The 15470-nt window shown below is 43.2% G+C and overlaps 1 protein-coding gene across 2 annotated transcripts in view; it reads right to left on the reverse strand.

Annotated features, from left to right (window-relative positions):
• The window catches only part of Vps13 (vacuolar protein sorting 13C), a 209788-nt gene that overhangs the window by 26102 nt on the left and 168216 nt on the right, over nucleotides 1-15470 (reverse strand). For both annotated transcript variants that reach the window (XM_037423426.2, XM_037423425.2), the window contains 5 exons: nucleotides 6885-7044; nucleotides 5428-5562; nucleotides 2595-2676; nucleotides 2264-2333; nucleotides 1148-1250 (listed from right to left, as the gene is read on the reverse strand). In XM_037423426.2, the coding sequence (XP_037279323.2) occupies nucleotides 1148-1250; nucleotides 2264-2333; nucleotides 2595-2676; nucleotides 5428-5562; nucleotides 6885-7044 (550 nt within the window). The remainder of the gene's footprint in view (nucleotides 1-1147; nucleotides 1251-2263; nucleotides 2334-2594; nucleotides 2677-5427; nucleotides 5563-6884; nucleotides 7045-15470) is intronic.

Consider the following 15470-nt stretch of genomic DNA (forward strand, 5'->3'; position numbering starts at 1 on the left):
TTCACTTGCGGCAGAATGCAAGTGATAGCCTGTAAAATATGTAAGTTTTAAAATTTGTTATGCTTAGAGCACACCAGTCGGTATGAAGAGGTTTTTAAACTGTGAAAAGAAAAAAAAAATCAACTTGAGAGTAAGATCTTTATTTAATATTGAAATGGTGTTTTGCGGCAGTGCGGATTTCTCCTGCAATTGTGTTTTTATGGCTCAGCACCCCTTCACCGCAATGAAACCACGTTTAGGGAAAGTAACATGAGAGCTAATTATGCATTTAGACAGGTTCTTTCACTGCTTAGCACTTCTCTACTGCAGCGAAAGCACCCTTACAAGGAGTTACATGGGGACTGATATTTTCCTATTCGTTCGTTTCGACAAAAGTTTTCAATAATTTAAACTCAAATCAAAGCAAATTTGAATATTCACACAAGCCTACTAGCATCTGAATGCATATGAAAATTTTGCTTCGTAATAAATAAACTCAACAGATAAAAACAGTAATGAAATTGTCACGCACGACGATACACTTGACGACAAGCAATCACGCTCACACAACCATTTATTCTTCGTGCCACATCCTGACTACCCACGTCTCGCTTCCCTCTTTCCTGCACTGCCCTTCACTGTTCCCATGAGACTCGTGCGCCACCTTGTTCCTTGACCGTCAACTACACCCAACCCCCCAGCACTCCCTCTCATTCCTCACAAAATATGAAATATGCACCAGTCTAATTGAGTCACGTAAATTCTGACTATAGATGATTAGCATCAGAATATTTTTATACAGGGCAAAAAAAGTGTGCTACATACACACGGTACCACAAACTGAATGAGGTACCGTGTGTATGCTGCACATTCTTTGCCCATTATAACAGGATTCTGGTGCTGATCATCTATCGTCAGAATTTATACGACTTCATTACTTCAGGCATAGAAGTAATGTTGCACCCCTTTGTATGTTGTATAGACTGAAAGTAAACTTATTTATTCTGTTTTGTTGTACTGTTGCTCCTAATTAACTTATTCACTGAACGTCCATTTCACATAGATTTCAAACACAAACATTGAATGTGTCAACCTTCTCTTAGCCCCCCCCCCCCCCCCCTACAAAACAAAAATTATTAAAGTGGAACATGTATGGATTACAACTCACGTGGTTGGCTTCTTTCTCATTCAGCGTAAGAAATTGACCAATGGCATTAATAAAGCATTGGTCCACCCTGGCATGGAACTCCTGAACCAGAACTTTGAAGTACCTAAAATTCAGGAAGACAATCGCAAGACGCATGCATTTGAAATTAAAACATAACAAACACCAATAAACCTCGCTAAACTTGTGCAGCAACTCAATTCAACTAAACTTGTACAAATGATGGCCTATATCACTTTCTGCAAGCTGCCTTTCACATTTTTGCTCATCCTCTAATAGAACACTCACATATCCATTCAGATAAAAAAAGGTTCCCTTTCCTGCTATATAGGTGCGTATGGGAGTGGTTTCTCTTGAAAAGTAAACAGTTTGCATCAACCTCAGCAGCTCAGAAGCATAAAACAGACAGAACCAGACAAAAACGAGCAGTCAACACGGACAGGTGCAACCCCAGTCACTGTACTCGCATTCATTTTTGTCAGGTTTCCTGCATCTTTTCTGCTAACCGTAAGCGTAAATAAAACGATACCATTTACATAGTGCCCCCTCAAAAGGAAACCTTTAAGATAATAACCTGAACTGAATTTTATTCTCTTTCAAAGATCATGAACTAGCTCAACCAGCAAACATTTGGATCTGTACAGAACCAAACATCAGAACATTTGCACTTCGAATTGGTTCACCATGTTGCTTTGAAGCATGTTGCATATAAACATTGCAATGTGGAGACTGCCATGAACCCGTACTCCAATACTGATGTCACCACAAATGAGACTGCCACAACTTCCAAAACGGCAGACTGTTCATATATTCCGGATAAAATTATTATAAAAACTAGCTGACATCGTTCTACCTAATTTCAAATATGGTCCAGCATTACAAGTTACTCCAGATTAGACGATAATCCACGTGCCCCGGTACAAGGCACACGTGATATGTATTTAGGACCAAATTAAAATTATAATGAGGATTACCTGACTATCAGCCAATTTTAAATACGGTCCAGCATTATGCTTCGTCCAGATTAGATCACCCACATGATTCAAATAAAGTCCTGCCATTGCATTCCTTAAGTCCACTTAGTGATGAGGTGTAAGACGATAATCAGAGCCAACTTACTTGAATTGACGGACTTGTGAGTAGTCGAACTGTCGCATTATCACACTGGTCTCGAAGAAGGGCTTGGGAACTACGTGAGAAAGAAAGATCAAGCTTCAGTTCTTTAATTGGCATTCTGTAACAGACAACATTACATTAGCAAGAAAAAAATAACACTCTCAAATTGCCAGACCAACCATTACAACTAACCAAGTTACCTGCTGTGTTGAGATTGCACACAAGCAACATTTATCACTGGTTCATTTTTGTTAACACCTGACAGACCAGTTTGACAAGCTAAGGTGATCAGGTTTTTTCCAAGTACTATGAAACACTTTGAAGCAGCACTTACTCATGCCCTCTCCCAGAGATCTCCTTATCATGACAGGGGTCAATATCACAGGGAAAGTGCAATCTGCTATCTGGTCGTCAACCTGTGTGAAAAGAAAAAGAAAAAAAAAAGACAGGTGGTGCCAAATAGCTGGAAATATTCATGTGATCGAGGCAAAATTACATTCAAAAGTGGAAATTTAAGAAAAAAAACTGGAGCAAATGCACTGTAACTGGTTCGACTTCTTCAGAATTTCTTTAATGTCCTGTCCTCCACTCCTCAAATGAGCCTTCAGTTACTTGAAATGAAACATGGGTGATACTTTCTTGGTACATACAAATATATTGAAAGGACCCCGAAAGTATATTACTTGTATTACATGGGCACATTAAACTGCTTCCGAATTGAGAGACAGTTAAAAGATACTGAAAAAATTTCCACCGATTCTTCAAATAACCCTAGTACCAGAGTTTATAGCCTCGTAAATCGATTGGTGCAAACATGTCTAGAATCTGTCGTGAATGAAAAGAGTTATGCTGTGCATTTTAAGCGCTTTATTTTTCTTGTAGCAACGAGCATGCTGGAAGCTACACAGGAAGCAATAGCGCAGGGGAAAGGTCATGTTCGCACAAGCCATGACCCTGACTTCATGCGACAAAATGCAATCACTCTTTGCCATTTTCATTACAGTGAACAAGTATGGCCACCAGTAATGTTAGCAGATTAAGGAGCGCAGCACTGGCCAGCGGCAAAGTGGATCTGATCTATATGCTGCTCTAGATTCATGTTAGCTGTTGGCCAACAGCACGCTATCAATTGTTTGACATCACACAGCAGGCGCGGCTCACACACTGAAATGTGTGAGCACAGACCTCTGCATGAAAAAAAAATATTGCAACTTCGCACTCGGCTTCTGAACTCTCTTTGCCACGCACGACTACAAGATCTGGCAGAGGTGTTCATAGTAAAGTTCAGATGCCAATGTCAGCTGTAGCAGAAGAGAAGCGGCGAAACATCATCAAAGAGGGAGTGTTGCCGGAGGTTACGTTAGGCAAGATTAAGTTGGCTACGTTTGGTAACATCAAGCGAGATTCGGCCACGTTAGGCTAGGCTCTAGAGACATTCCTTGATCTCACCACTTCAAGCCTTCGTCTAACCCTGAACTTATGTCATGTGCAGAAGAGAAGCATTACACGGCAGGTGACTTATCTATGAACAAGTTTTACCACTGATCGCCTCAACGGCGGTTTAAAGTACCTGTATAACGGGCGCATACAGTAAATTCTCGGCAATAACAAGCCACCCAATACGAATTTAGCCTAAAACGAATTCGTTAAATTCTTTGACCGAATTTCGTTGTGTCTAATGGGCCAAAATTAGGATGTTCCAAACGCTTTTCTGCATCAACTTTCATACCTAAACAGTCGGGTGACCGTCGGGAGCAGTGTGCTCTGGAAGCTACAAATGTACACACGCAGCAAGTGCACAGGCAGTCAGAACTACTGTTATCGGTTACCACAACTACTGTGCACAAAACTGCAGCTGCTATCGACAGGATCATGAATGAAAACAACGTGCAATCAACACTTGCAGAGTCAAAGAGACGCTGCTTGCTCCAACTGTGGCAAGCGAAACCGCAGAAGATGTGATCATAGATTGAAAAGACATAGTTCTGAAGGCACATGCACAGCCTACACACACCGACTGAAATTAAACTACCACTTAGAACAACTGCAGTGCACGAAACTGTGGTAGCTGTCAAAAAAATCATTTAAGGTGACGACGAAACTGACAATTCCGAAAGGGCACGCGCATCCAATGCTCAAAGAGCGATGCTGCTTTCCCCAACCGCTGCACACCAAACTGCGACAGATGCAACCACAGGTAGTTTTTAGATGCGAAGCAGCTGTTTGACTAGCGTGTGTAACGCTGCCTCTCCGTACAATGCGCCGTGTGCCGCAGGTGCTGGTGCGGTGCCAAGTAGGCCACATTGCTGCTGCGCGTTGACTTCATGCTCCTCTTGCAGACTCACAGTGTGCGCTGACATCACTCTCTCCCTCACCTGCCACACGCTCGCTGCGGCGCCTGCAGCTGCTGCCTCGTCCATTCACCTGTAACACTTGCAGCGACCGCCGCTCGCTACACTCAGTAAATCTGACGCGCACCTAACGTACGCGTTGAAACATGTCTGTACGTGTCACCTACAAAACCTACGCCAGCCATCGCTTCAAACGAATCTTTAAACGAACCACAGCACACGCTTTAGCGCTGTTTAATTCGCGACTCCACCCGTGCGCAATGCTGCTGCTTCACATTCCATTAGGGTTGCCTTCGGGGAGATGATGTTATTTATTTCAAGGCATGTGTGCAGCCAGCGCACACAGAAACACGTAAGTATCGTTTGCTGCAACCACTCCGCAAGAAACTGTGGTCATCATCAACATGATCATCTATGGCAACTATGCAGCTTCAAAGCTACGCTAATGTAGCTTGCTACTATGCTACTGCAATGCAGCCAAAGCAGCAGTTGCCATAGAATTTTAGAAGAGCACAAATCATTTTGGCAATTTTGTCATTGACTTATGGAGATGGTGGCGAGAACTTCGGCACTCACTTGAAGCTCTGATGTGCATGTTCACAGTGGCTAGATGTGCTATTCCTTATTGGTTCGTTGGGGTGTATCCCAGAAAGACACACGCGAGTTCTTTCTACGAACTTGAAAACAGATTTTGTTAGTATGTTGGCGATACCAGTATTTTCTCTCCTCTTTGAGGTTTGTATCCCAGAGATTACACTTTGTAATGGCACCGTAACACCTGACAAATGTAAACAGTGAGGTTTTTAAGGTGGTCACCTGAAGTATGTGGAGCTTGGCATGAAGCATAGTCTGGTGTTGAGACTTCTTGCATGTAGCCCAGATGCCTGGCCTGGCAAGGCGACGCAAGTCTTTCTTGGGGTTTGAAAGAATCTTCATCTCCTTGAAGTTCACCTGAAAGTGTAATGTCCAAACACAAAGACCAATTTTCTAGCAGAACACTTTAAGCACATCAAAGGTTCAAACTGCAATGCCACCACATTCGAAAAAACTCGAAAAGCAGGCTATTGAACCCAGGCTACACAATATATGAATCAATAGGTTCTCAATAACTTCCCAGATTTCAAATCACTAGATTATGTGCAGTTTTGCCCATTTCCCACTCAAGATGATTGAGAAAACAAGTGCACAAGCCACCAAGAATATACGTGTTATACTATTCTTAATACAGTCAAACCCCTTTAAAAGAAACACTGATGTAACAGAAAATGGGAAAAAGAAATTCCAGTGTGCCTATGTTGAAATAGGTGTTGGCAAGAAAATGCACACATGGTACCTTACCTATGAAAGACACCTCATATAAAAGACAAGAATAGCTCCCCAGTGCGAGGTGTCTTATAAGGGGGTGCAACTGAATTAGCAAGCCTCACATCCAATCACTACTTTTCATGAAGCTCGACACATCTGCCAAAGGAAATTGATGGCCAAATCCTGTTTTATCTCATTTTTGCCTAACAAGTGTGTGCGAATATTCGAGTGCTTCAACTCGAATTTGAGATTTTTGAACTTTCGAAGTATTTGAAGTTTGTGTATTAGCTTTCCTGCTCATAATGCTGAAGGTTAATTGCGAAAATGCAACAGTGAAACAGTGCATGTGATTAATAATAAAACAAATGTAGAAAACAAAATGGATTGTAAGAATTAAAAATTGAGTGACCATGTACTATGAATAAGAAATGATTTCTGAGTCTGAAATGACGAGAGCGCAATTTAAATTTATTCCTGCGGCCTGCGATTCTACCCCTATAAAACGGGGGTGGAATCCTTCAGGACCCCAATAAAAGTTTTTCATCCATCCATCCATCCTGATGACCAACTCGTCTAAAATGACAAATCGGCAAGTACAGTAGAATAATTTTGTCATTGAAAACTTGAACATGGTGTTCAAATTCATTTCCTTTGCCTTCTTGATGCTGCACAATTACAATGGCTTGGTTAACGAAAATAAACTTTAGTTCAAAGTTAGCACGCATCCTTTTTACCTCACCTCTGTCTCATCTTTTTTTTTCCGCTTAAATACCATGATTAAATTAACAATTAAAAATACAGCGAGAGCTTGGTATGCCAGCAATGACCCATGAGTTTCACAGGGAGATGGAAGTCGTCAATGTGCCATCATGCAGCTTTTATTCTATCATCCTCGTTTACGTTGTGTATTTACAGCAATAATAAATTCAATTCACTTAAAATCAATAACCCAATCTGGTGCCCCTCACCTCATAGCCATTTACCCTGAGCACCGACGAAGGGTCCCTGTCTAGCCGGCGCAGATTGTTGTACCGCTGGTACTGCAACTCTAGCTGGTTCGACTCCTTGGTGCTTACGGCCTTGTAATAGTTCTTGGTTTCTTTCTTGGACTCCCACTTAACGCCAGAACTGCAGCATTTCAATGAGAAGAACAGGCAGGCTACAAAATCTGCTACATTTGATAGAATTAACTTGTGTGAGGGCCACAACTTCTTATGAGACACCGGAAACTTGGAAGCCTAAAACAGTGATAAAAAATGTAGCTGATCCCTCTCTTTAGGAATCGGTATAACGCACAAGTGAAAGATGTTTTCCCAAAAGTAGTTGAGCATTTATTGCGCATTGTTTTGCCACAAGAGTGAAAGAACGAATACTACAGCCACAAATTACAATGTCACGCTAAGAACAGCAAGCAGCTCGAGACTAGCCGTGCGAACCTCAAGCACAAAGCATGCATGAAATGAGCATACACAGGACAATTGATTGTCACAGCTCGACACTTAACCATACTTCGCAAACAGAAAGGAAAACACACAAAAACGCACAAGTACACGTGAGACAAGTGCAAACAACTGCCACAATTCTTACTTCTTTATGTGGGAGGAGCGCGCTCCTTTGATAAACACGGCAGTGAGCAAAGTGACCTTTGTGCTTTTTTTATTCTTTAAACACTGTAACTTCAAAGAAAACTTGCGGAGGAAGCACACGGGTACAAAGCAGCCGAATGCCGAGATAAGTGCGCTCGCTAGTGAGCAACCACGCAAGATAGCATCTATATGCACTTTGACAATGCCATGTGGAGGCGCGCATGCACAGCTACGCGAGAGGTGGCGCGGACCGACGGCCTTTTCAGCGTGTGCACCCCATCTCACTATTGACGACAAAAAAGCGCTAAGGTTGCCGAGCTCTGGGGACCTTGAACGGTATATAGTGTGTATACATGGCTTGTTAGCATCTTCGACAACATATGCTGCATAGCTTAGTAGTTAGCCCCGCGCCCTGCGGATTGAGAAGTGACTGGTTCGACACCCCGCAACAGAAATTTCTCTTTTTTTTTTTTTGCTATATACAGTGTAGACAGCTTATAACTTAAGTCGCGGGAGTCTCGAATATCCGCACTATAAGCGGTACTGCACTATAACCAAAATGACCTTTTTGAAGGGCCACACTTGCGCAAAACATGTTGAGCGAAGCCTCGCTAGTGCGAGAATCGAAACATGAAATGTGTGGTGCTTACAACCTTGTAAATTTCCGAATGTTAAAAAAATTTCAACGTCCAAAGGCACACGTTGCCAGCGAAATGAACAGGAAAAAAAAAGGTTGGGGGGAGGTCCTTACAAGAAAACTACGACCATCCCGGAAATTTACTGACTGCTTCTCAGACCACCTCAACTACACACATTACACAATGTCAAATCACGTCCGGAATTTCACACTCTGAAATACGCCAATCGTTCGATTTCACGGGTGCGCACCCGATTTAAAGCTATGAAATCGCGAACCACCATTCGAGCGCTACATGTGCCATGCTGGTTTTCATCAACGATATGTGTTCCTTCCCGTCAAGCGCAGCCATGGTAAAGTGTTTTGTTGATTCCACACCAAACCACAACTTAAGTTGCACACAACAGTTACCGAAATGCAACCAACATCGATCAAGCCTAGCGTGCCATTCAGTATAGTAGGTTACCTCGGGGAAAATACCGCACTCAAGCACTGAACCAAGAACAGCATGCTCGATACGAATTTCGCGTTCGTGACCGTGAAATCAACAACGAAAACCCGCCAAGCTGACGTAAGACGACGCACTGGCAGCAAAGGCGAAAGCCCGTGTCACGAAGCCGTAAAAGATAGTAAATTGTCGAGAAACTGCGCTCCTCGAAAGGAAATGGGAAGTATGGTAGACTACTGTAGATAATCTTATAATGAACACACTTTTTTTCCCCAAAAAGTCAAAGCAAAGTTGGGGGGTGCATTTATTATGCTGGGCAAATTTTACGAGTACTTTTTCGAAATGAGCAAAAAATGTGGTAATGCAAAAAAAGTTAGGTAACTTTATATTTTGCAATCGACATAAGCAGTGTTCAAAAACATCTTTTTTGTTGCATTTCACTCTTCTTCAGTGGGTGATGGTGCTATCTTCAGCAAGCTCTTCCCGCGTCGCCCATGCACTCTATAAAAACATTTTGCCCCTTTCTTGCAATCTGTTGTTTAACGGTGACAGTGGTATCTGCTGGGATCATGAGTAGCGCCCAGAAGCATGTGCTACAATGCTACGACGCACATTGAATACTCCGTGGTAACCTCACACGATGCCATTGACATTGCAGAAATAACTAACATTGTAGCAAGCTACCACTGAAGCATCAAAACAAACTTTTGATAACAAGATTATTGACAAAAGAAATATGGCTGCTGCCTTGCTCTCCGCTTGAGAAGCGACTGCAGAAATGGTAGATTACATTTTGCATTTCTTGATGTACATGCGGATAACAAGCATGAAGAGCAAATTGCAAACGAAGTGAAGATCAGGGCTGCTACCATGTTACGTAAATTGTCACACTTTTCTGAGCTACAAGCTATCTCTTTCTGGTTTTTTAGAAACCTGTGACATACCTGTGACCCGACGGCAATAGATGGACCTCCGCAAGAGCCATGGCGACAGCAAAAAGTTTCGCATTTGCAGGAAGCAACCGTTGGTTGGCATGGGTAGTTTCAAGACTCTCACTCGCTGTGCGCTTGTCAGCTGTGATGTCTCTACACTCGCACCATTTGTGAAGCCCAATATGATGCACAGATAATTTAAGAAAACTGGGACATGTCGCGCACAGTTAGAAAAACAAGATGGCGCACGGCAGGGGGCAAAGCGGGGGGGGGGGGGGGGGGAAGGGAGGGTAAGCGCACTAATAATAAAAAACGGAAAAGATCCAATGGGCAAAGAGGCACCAGGTGTCGGTTCTCGATACTACAGTGGATAAATGTAGAAGGTGCCCTTATATGCACCTCCTACGTTCATACTGGCACGAGACAATATGAACGTAGGCACACATTTCAAAATGGCACGCATTTCAACTTTTGCCGAGCAGCGTTGAAAAACGATGACTCTCTGCCACCACGCATCTCGTTCGAGGTCAATGATGTGTGCAGTCTTTTGAATTTCTGCCTGTGCAACAAATACTTTTTTTTAATGAATCGTTCTACAAGCAAGTGTTTGGAATGGCAATGAGAGCGTCGGTCTGAGTGTCTTGTGCCAATATCGCATTGGAAGCCCTTAAAGAAGCCCTCGTCATGTTCCACCTTGCAACATAATTATTGCTGCGGTACGTAGACGACTGTTTTGCCATTATCTGCCGTGAAGACATTGCCCCTTTTCTAACATGATAAATCGGACACTACAGTCGGACCCCGCTACAAGGAACGCCGCTTCAATGAAATTTCCGCTATAACGAAAAATTCATGGTTCCTCGTCAGCAGTCCATAGGAGTCAATGCATAAATATTGTCGCCTCAACGAACACTTTTTCTTCTGCCGTCCCGCTTCAACGAAATTTAATGATGTGATTTCAGGCTCAGATATTTATTGCTATACAGTAAACTCAATCTTAAACATTTTGAAACATTTTCAAAATCTGAAAATACATCGACGAAGTCTAAAACACGCATTGGCACCACCAGAATGCACCGCTGTTCAGCAAGCATGGGTGCTATCATTGCTCATTGCATCCCCTGCCATCGCTCTCGAGCAATGGCGGCACCCATGCTTGCTGAACAGCGTTGGTTCCTGGTGGTGCCAACGCATGTTTCAGACTTCTACGACATATTTTCAGGTTCTGAAAATGCATCAAATGTTCAAAATTGGGTTTACTGTATAGCCGCAGATGATCCGAAGCTGAAGCTTAGTTGCATAGTTCATGGTTTCTTTTCCGCAGCTGCTGGGTGCATTTGCGGAACGATGCATTTTCAGATTCCAATGCTTATCATTTTGTTCATGCTTAGCCGGTGTGGTAACTAATCAGAGCAGCTGTTCGTCTGCATTATTAACAAAATCAGCTAGCCACGAGTGATGGATGATAAGAATGGCATAAAATAAGGCAAAAGTCACCACTCCACGATACCCTGCTGTCCTCTCGGCGTTTTAACGGAGGACAGCTGCTGGTGTCAATGTGTTAATGCAACTGTTTGGTTCGTTCACGAGAGCGGTTGTAGTCATTGTTTCAGCATGCTTTTCACCATAGCCTCGCTATGCATGGGTGAGAATTGCATCGTGACGCTCCTGGGATAGAACAAAAAGCAGCGGACACTTTTTGATTTTTGAGAATAAACGTTCCTTTGTTTTGCTAGTTCAGATCGGCTATATCGGCGATTTCACTACAACGAAATTTTTTCCATGCCCTTTCAGCTTCTTTGTAGCGGAGTTCGACTGTACTAACATGATAAATCGGACACTGGGTCCACTCCATGAGGTATATGGATGCGCATTGCGTCTTTCGACACATATAATTAAGTGCCATCATGCATTCGTTCACTGTGAACAAGGCACCCGTAGTGGGCGCCGAAACATCAATTCTGTTGTTTTGCATTCTTTTGAAAAGGTGAGAGTAAGTTTTGTTGAACCATGACTTTTCCTTGCCAGATGATTTTTTTTGTCAAACCCTAGACTTCATGACGGAAGGATGCAGCAGTCACGGTCATTGCCATTGTGTGAGCCACTGCTGCTGCTCGCCCTCGGAAGGGGTGCCTTCGGAAGGGAAGCCGGGCAGACCATGTCGGTTGGCAGTCCATACCAGGCATCATTGGTCTATTGCACCATTTCACTCAAAGAGCGTGGTTTGAACTCTGTAAGCAGGATGCGCATATCCTTCATGAAAGTACGTGCTTTTGCTTCATTATCATCGTACCAAACACTACGGCTTTTACTTCTCTGATCATAAACCCAATCTCAAACAGCCCCCTCAATGGCAGAGTATCGTCCAGACTTCGGTCTGCGAAAAGAACGGCATGTCGCAGCGCATGTGATGATCTCGGTCTTTCGTTTTCTCCATTCCCTCACGCACTTTTCCGACACATAGAACGTCCACCCTGCATCAACGCTTCTTCCTGACTGTGCGTAGCGGATCGCTTGCCGCTTTGAAGCACCACTGTAATGGTATTTTGAAATCCCTTGAGCAGCTTCACAAATCGTGAGGTGCATGTGACTGGTCATGTGACTGGTCATGAGGTGCATGTGACTGGTCACGAAAGATATCATAGTGAATGCCCGCCAACTCCACAAAAACGATTATTTATGATGTAGTGGGTACCCAGCAAGTGCGGTTGTAGCAGTTACCCAAAGAGTGTTTAGAAAAGGTCGATTGATTTACTAATAGGGTTTCATGGCTCAAGGGTTAAGAGTGGTCAAAGAGCGCCATGTCTCTTATACGGTGGTGGTGATGACCATTTTTTGCGATAACAAGGTGTGTTATGGCTGTAAAGAGGCCTAAAATCACGTGCTATATACAAGCATAAAATCTGTGTATTGCCTATAAAATTATAACATAACATAACATAACTTTATTTTCCTTAAAGACCCCTCGAGGGAGTATTACATAAGGGACGGGTTAACATAATTTTTTTTATTGCCACAAGTTTTTATCACGAAAAGTGGACACATAATCGATCAAAAAATGATGATGAGCATTCAGTGGTGACGACATCATGGGGAAGATCATTCCAGTCTTTTGCTGTCCGAACAAAGAAGGACATAGAAAAGGTGGCCGTCTTAATCCTCGGCCAGGCAGTTTGAAGCGAATGACACGTGCGGTGAGATATGCGGGCCGGTGGGGCGATGTAGGAATGACGAAAAGTTCTGTGAAAAAATTTATGAAAAAGGCTGAGACTAGATATGCGGCGGCGAATGTCAAGGCTTAAAATAGCAGATTCTTTTTTGAGCGATTTTACACCTGTATTGTATGAGTACGAAGAATGAATGAAACTGATGAAACGGTTTTGAACTGCCTCGAGTGAGTCGATCAGATAAGCTTGGTGTGGGCTCCAGACTGCGGATGCGTATTCCAATTTGGATCGGATAAGGGACTTGTAGGCCTGTATCTTGACATTTTTAGGTGCGTGCCGGAGGTGACGTTTCAGGAAACCCAAAGATTTGTTCGCTGATGATATAATGTTAGTAATATGCGCACACCAGTTTAGATCATTACATATAGTGACACCGAGATACTTGTATGACTGCACGTGTTCGAGGGTAACGCTAGCAATTACGTAAGGGAACAGAAAGTGGTTGTGGCGGCGGTGAAATGAAACGGTCTGGCATTTGTTGGGGTTAAGTTTGATGAGCCACAGGTCACACCATTCTTGCACGTGGTTTAGGTCATCTTGGACAGCGGTTTGATCAGTGGGGTTGGTAATTGGGTGATATATTACGCAGTTGTCGGCGAACAAACGGATACAAGAGGAGACACATGAAGCTAGGTCGTTTATGTAAATCGGGAAGAGAAGGGGCCCGAGAACTGAGCCTTGGGGTACACCTGACGCTACTGCAACGGGACTAGAGTGTACTTCATCGATGGAGACAAACTTCGAGCAGTTGATTTGGTCAACCCAATTTACTATGTCACGATGTGTATTTAAAGATCAAAGTTTCATTAAGAGCCGCTTATGGAACACCGTGTCGAACACTTTCGAGAAATCTAAAAATATTGCGTCCGTCTGCAGATTATTGTCAAGATTGGCATGCAAATCCTGAGCAAAGAGGGCTAATTAGGTTTCACAGGAGTAACCTTTGCGAAAACCATGCTGTGCGGGGTGGAATAAGTTATTGCCGTCAAGAAAATGAATGATTTGGGAAAAGATGACGTGTTCCATGATTTTACAGGGTACGCTTGTTAAAGAAATGGGGCGATAGTTTAGAGGGCTGTCTTTGTTAGCTGATTTGAAGACCGGAGTGACCTTCCCCATCCTCCAGTCGGCTGGCAAGTGGCCGGTGTGAAGTGACTGTGAGAATATCAGCGACAGAATCACTGAAGAAATACATTTAGTGTTTTTAGGAATTTTGGAATTAATTCCACCCACACCTGCTAAAAAGAACAGTTTCAATTTTTCAATGACAGACATTATACCCTCTGGCATAAATGTTATGCGCGACATAAAGACGGTACACAAATCGGTAACACAGGGAATGGTATAGGGGTTTCGTGGGTAAACACAGATGTAAAAGCAGTATTGAATAGCTCAGCGCTCTCAAAATTACCAATATCATCGCCCACTTCACTTTTCAGTGGAATGCTGCACGTTTCCTACGGATTAATTATTTTCCGAAATTTTCTGGGGTTATTAGTAAGTATCTTGGATAAATCTGTGTGAAAAAACGAGTGCTTGGCGCTGCGAAAGGCGAGCAAGTATGCTTTTTCAGCCGCATAGTATTTTTCCCAATTGCGAGCACTGTGTTTTAGCTTGGCAGCCCGAAATAATCGTTTTTTCTTATTTTCTAGTCTTTTCAAGGTATTTGAGAACCATGGTTTCTGGGAAGACGTGCGAAATGTAGTTGTAGGTATGAACTTTCTTGCTAACTCCTTTATTTTGTTTTTGAAGGTTGTCCAGTTGTCTTCGACTGTTCTGGTTGAAAGACGAGCTTCAAAGTCTAATAAAAAGCGCCTCGTAATTCCCTTTATCATACAGACTGATAGTCTTCGACTGAATCTGGCTGGGCAAGTGACTGAAATTGAAGACTGAGTGTATAACCTTATGGTTGCTGATTTCGCGCAGGTATGTAAGCGAAGATAGCGTTTCAGGATTTGTTGTTAATATCAAGTCCAATATGTTCGCTGAACTATTTGTCACGCGGGTTGGCTCCAACACCAGCTGTGTGAGGTTGAAGTTTAGGCAGATATTGACGAATTCTTTTGCTTCCGCGCTTGTTCCTGACAAAACTGCCCGGTTTTGCCAATCGATGTCGGGATAGTTAAAGTCGCCGAAAATTAAGACGCGCGCAATGGGGTGCTTCAAAATTATGGCAGTGATATGCGATGCGATATGTGTATAAGTAACGAATAACAAGCGATCATATGTACAACTGAGAGTACGAACAGCACAAATGCCTCCTCAAGGCCTTTGCAGCCTAAAAAGCAAGAAGGCAAGTGCTTTCTGTAAAAAGAAACGGCTCTGAAAGTTCGCCCTTTTACTGCGTCTGTGCTACACGTCCCGCACAAGCCTGGCAGTTTTTTGAATTGCCGAGTCAGCAAGTGCTGTTAGGGCACGCTGTTCACTAAAGCGAGAAACGCAAGTCATGTCTTTTGCGAATCATAAACGTCACGTTTTTGTAGAGCGAGAAAGGCATGTAGAGTTTTTCGGGACAAACGTATGTGGCACTGTTAGTAAACGATAAACGCATGTCCCGTTTCTTCGAGAGCCAAATACACTGTGATACCGATATGCGGCGAGTGCTGGTGTTGTTGCCGATCTTGCTTGACAGACGCGCTGATGTGGTAGCGCTACCATTGAAACCGTGATGCCGTTGGTGACACGTCATGAAAAATGACCACATCTCCATTGTGCCGTTGAGGA

This window comes from Rhipicephalus microplus, chromosome 4, assembly GCF_043290135.1.
Source record: "Rhipicephalus microplus isolate Deutch F79 chromosome 4, USDA_Rmic, whole genome shotgun sequence".
In the NCBI taxonomy this organism is placed as follows: Eukaryota; Metazoa; Arthropoda; class Arachnida; order Ixodida; family Ixodidae; genus Rhipicephalus; species Rhipicephalus microplus.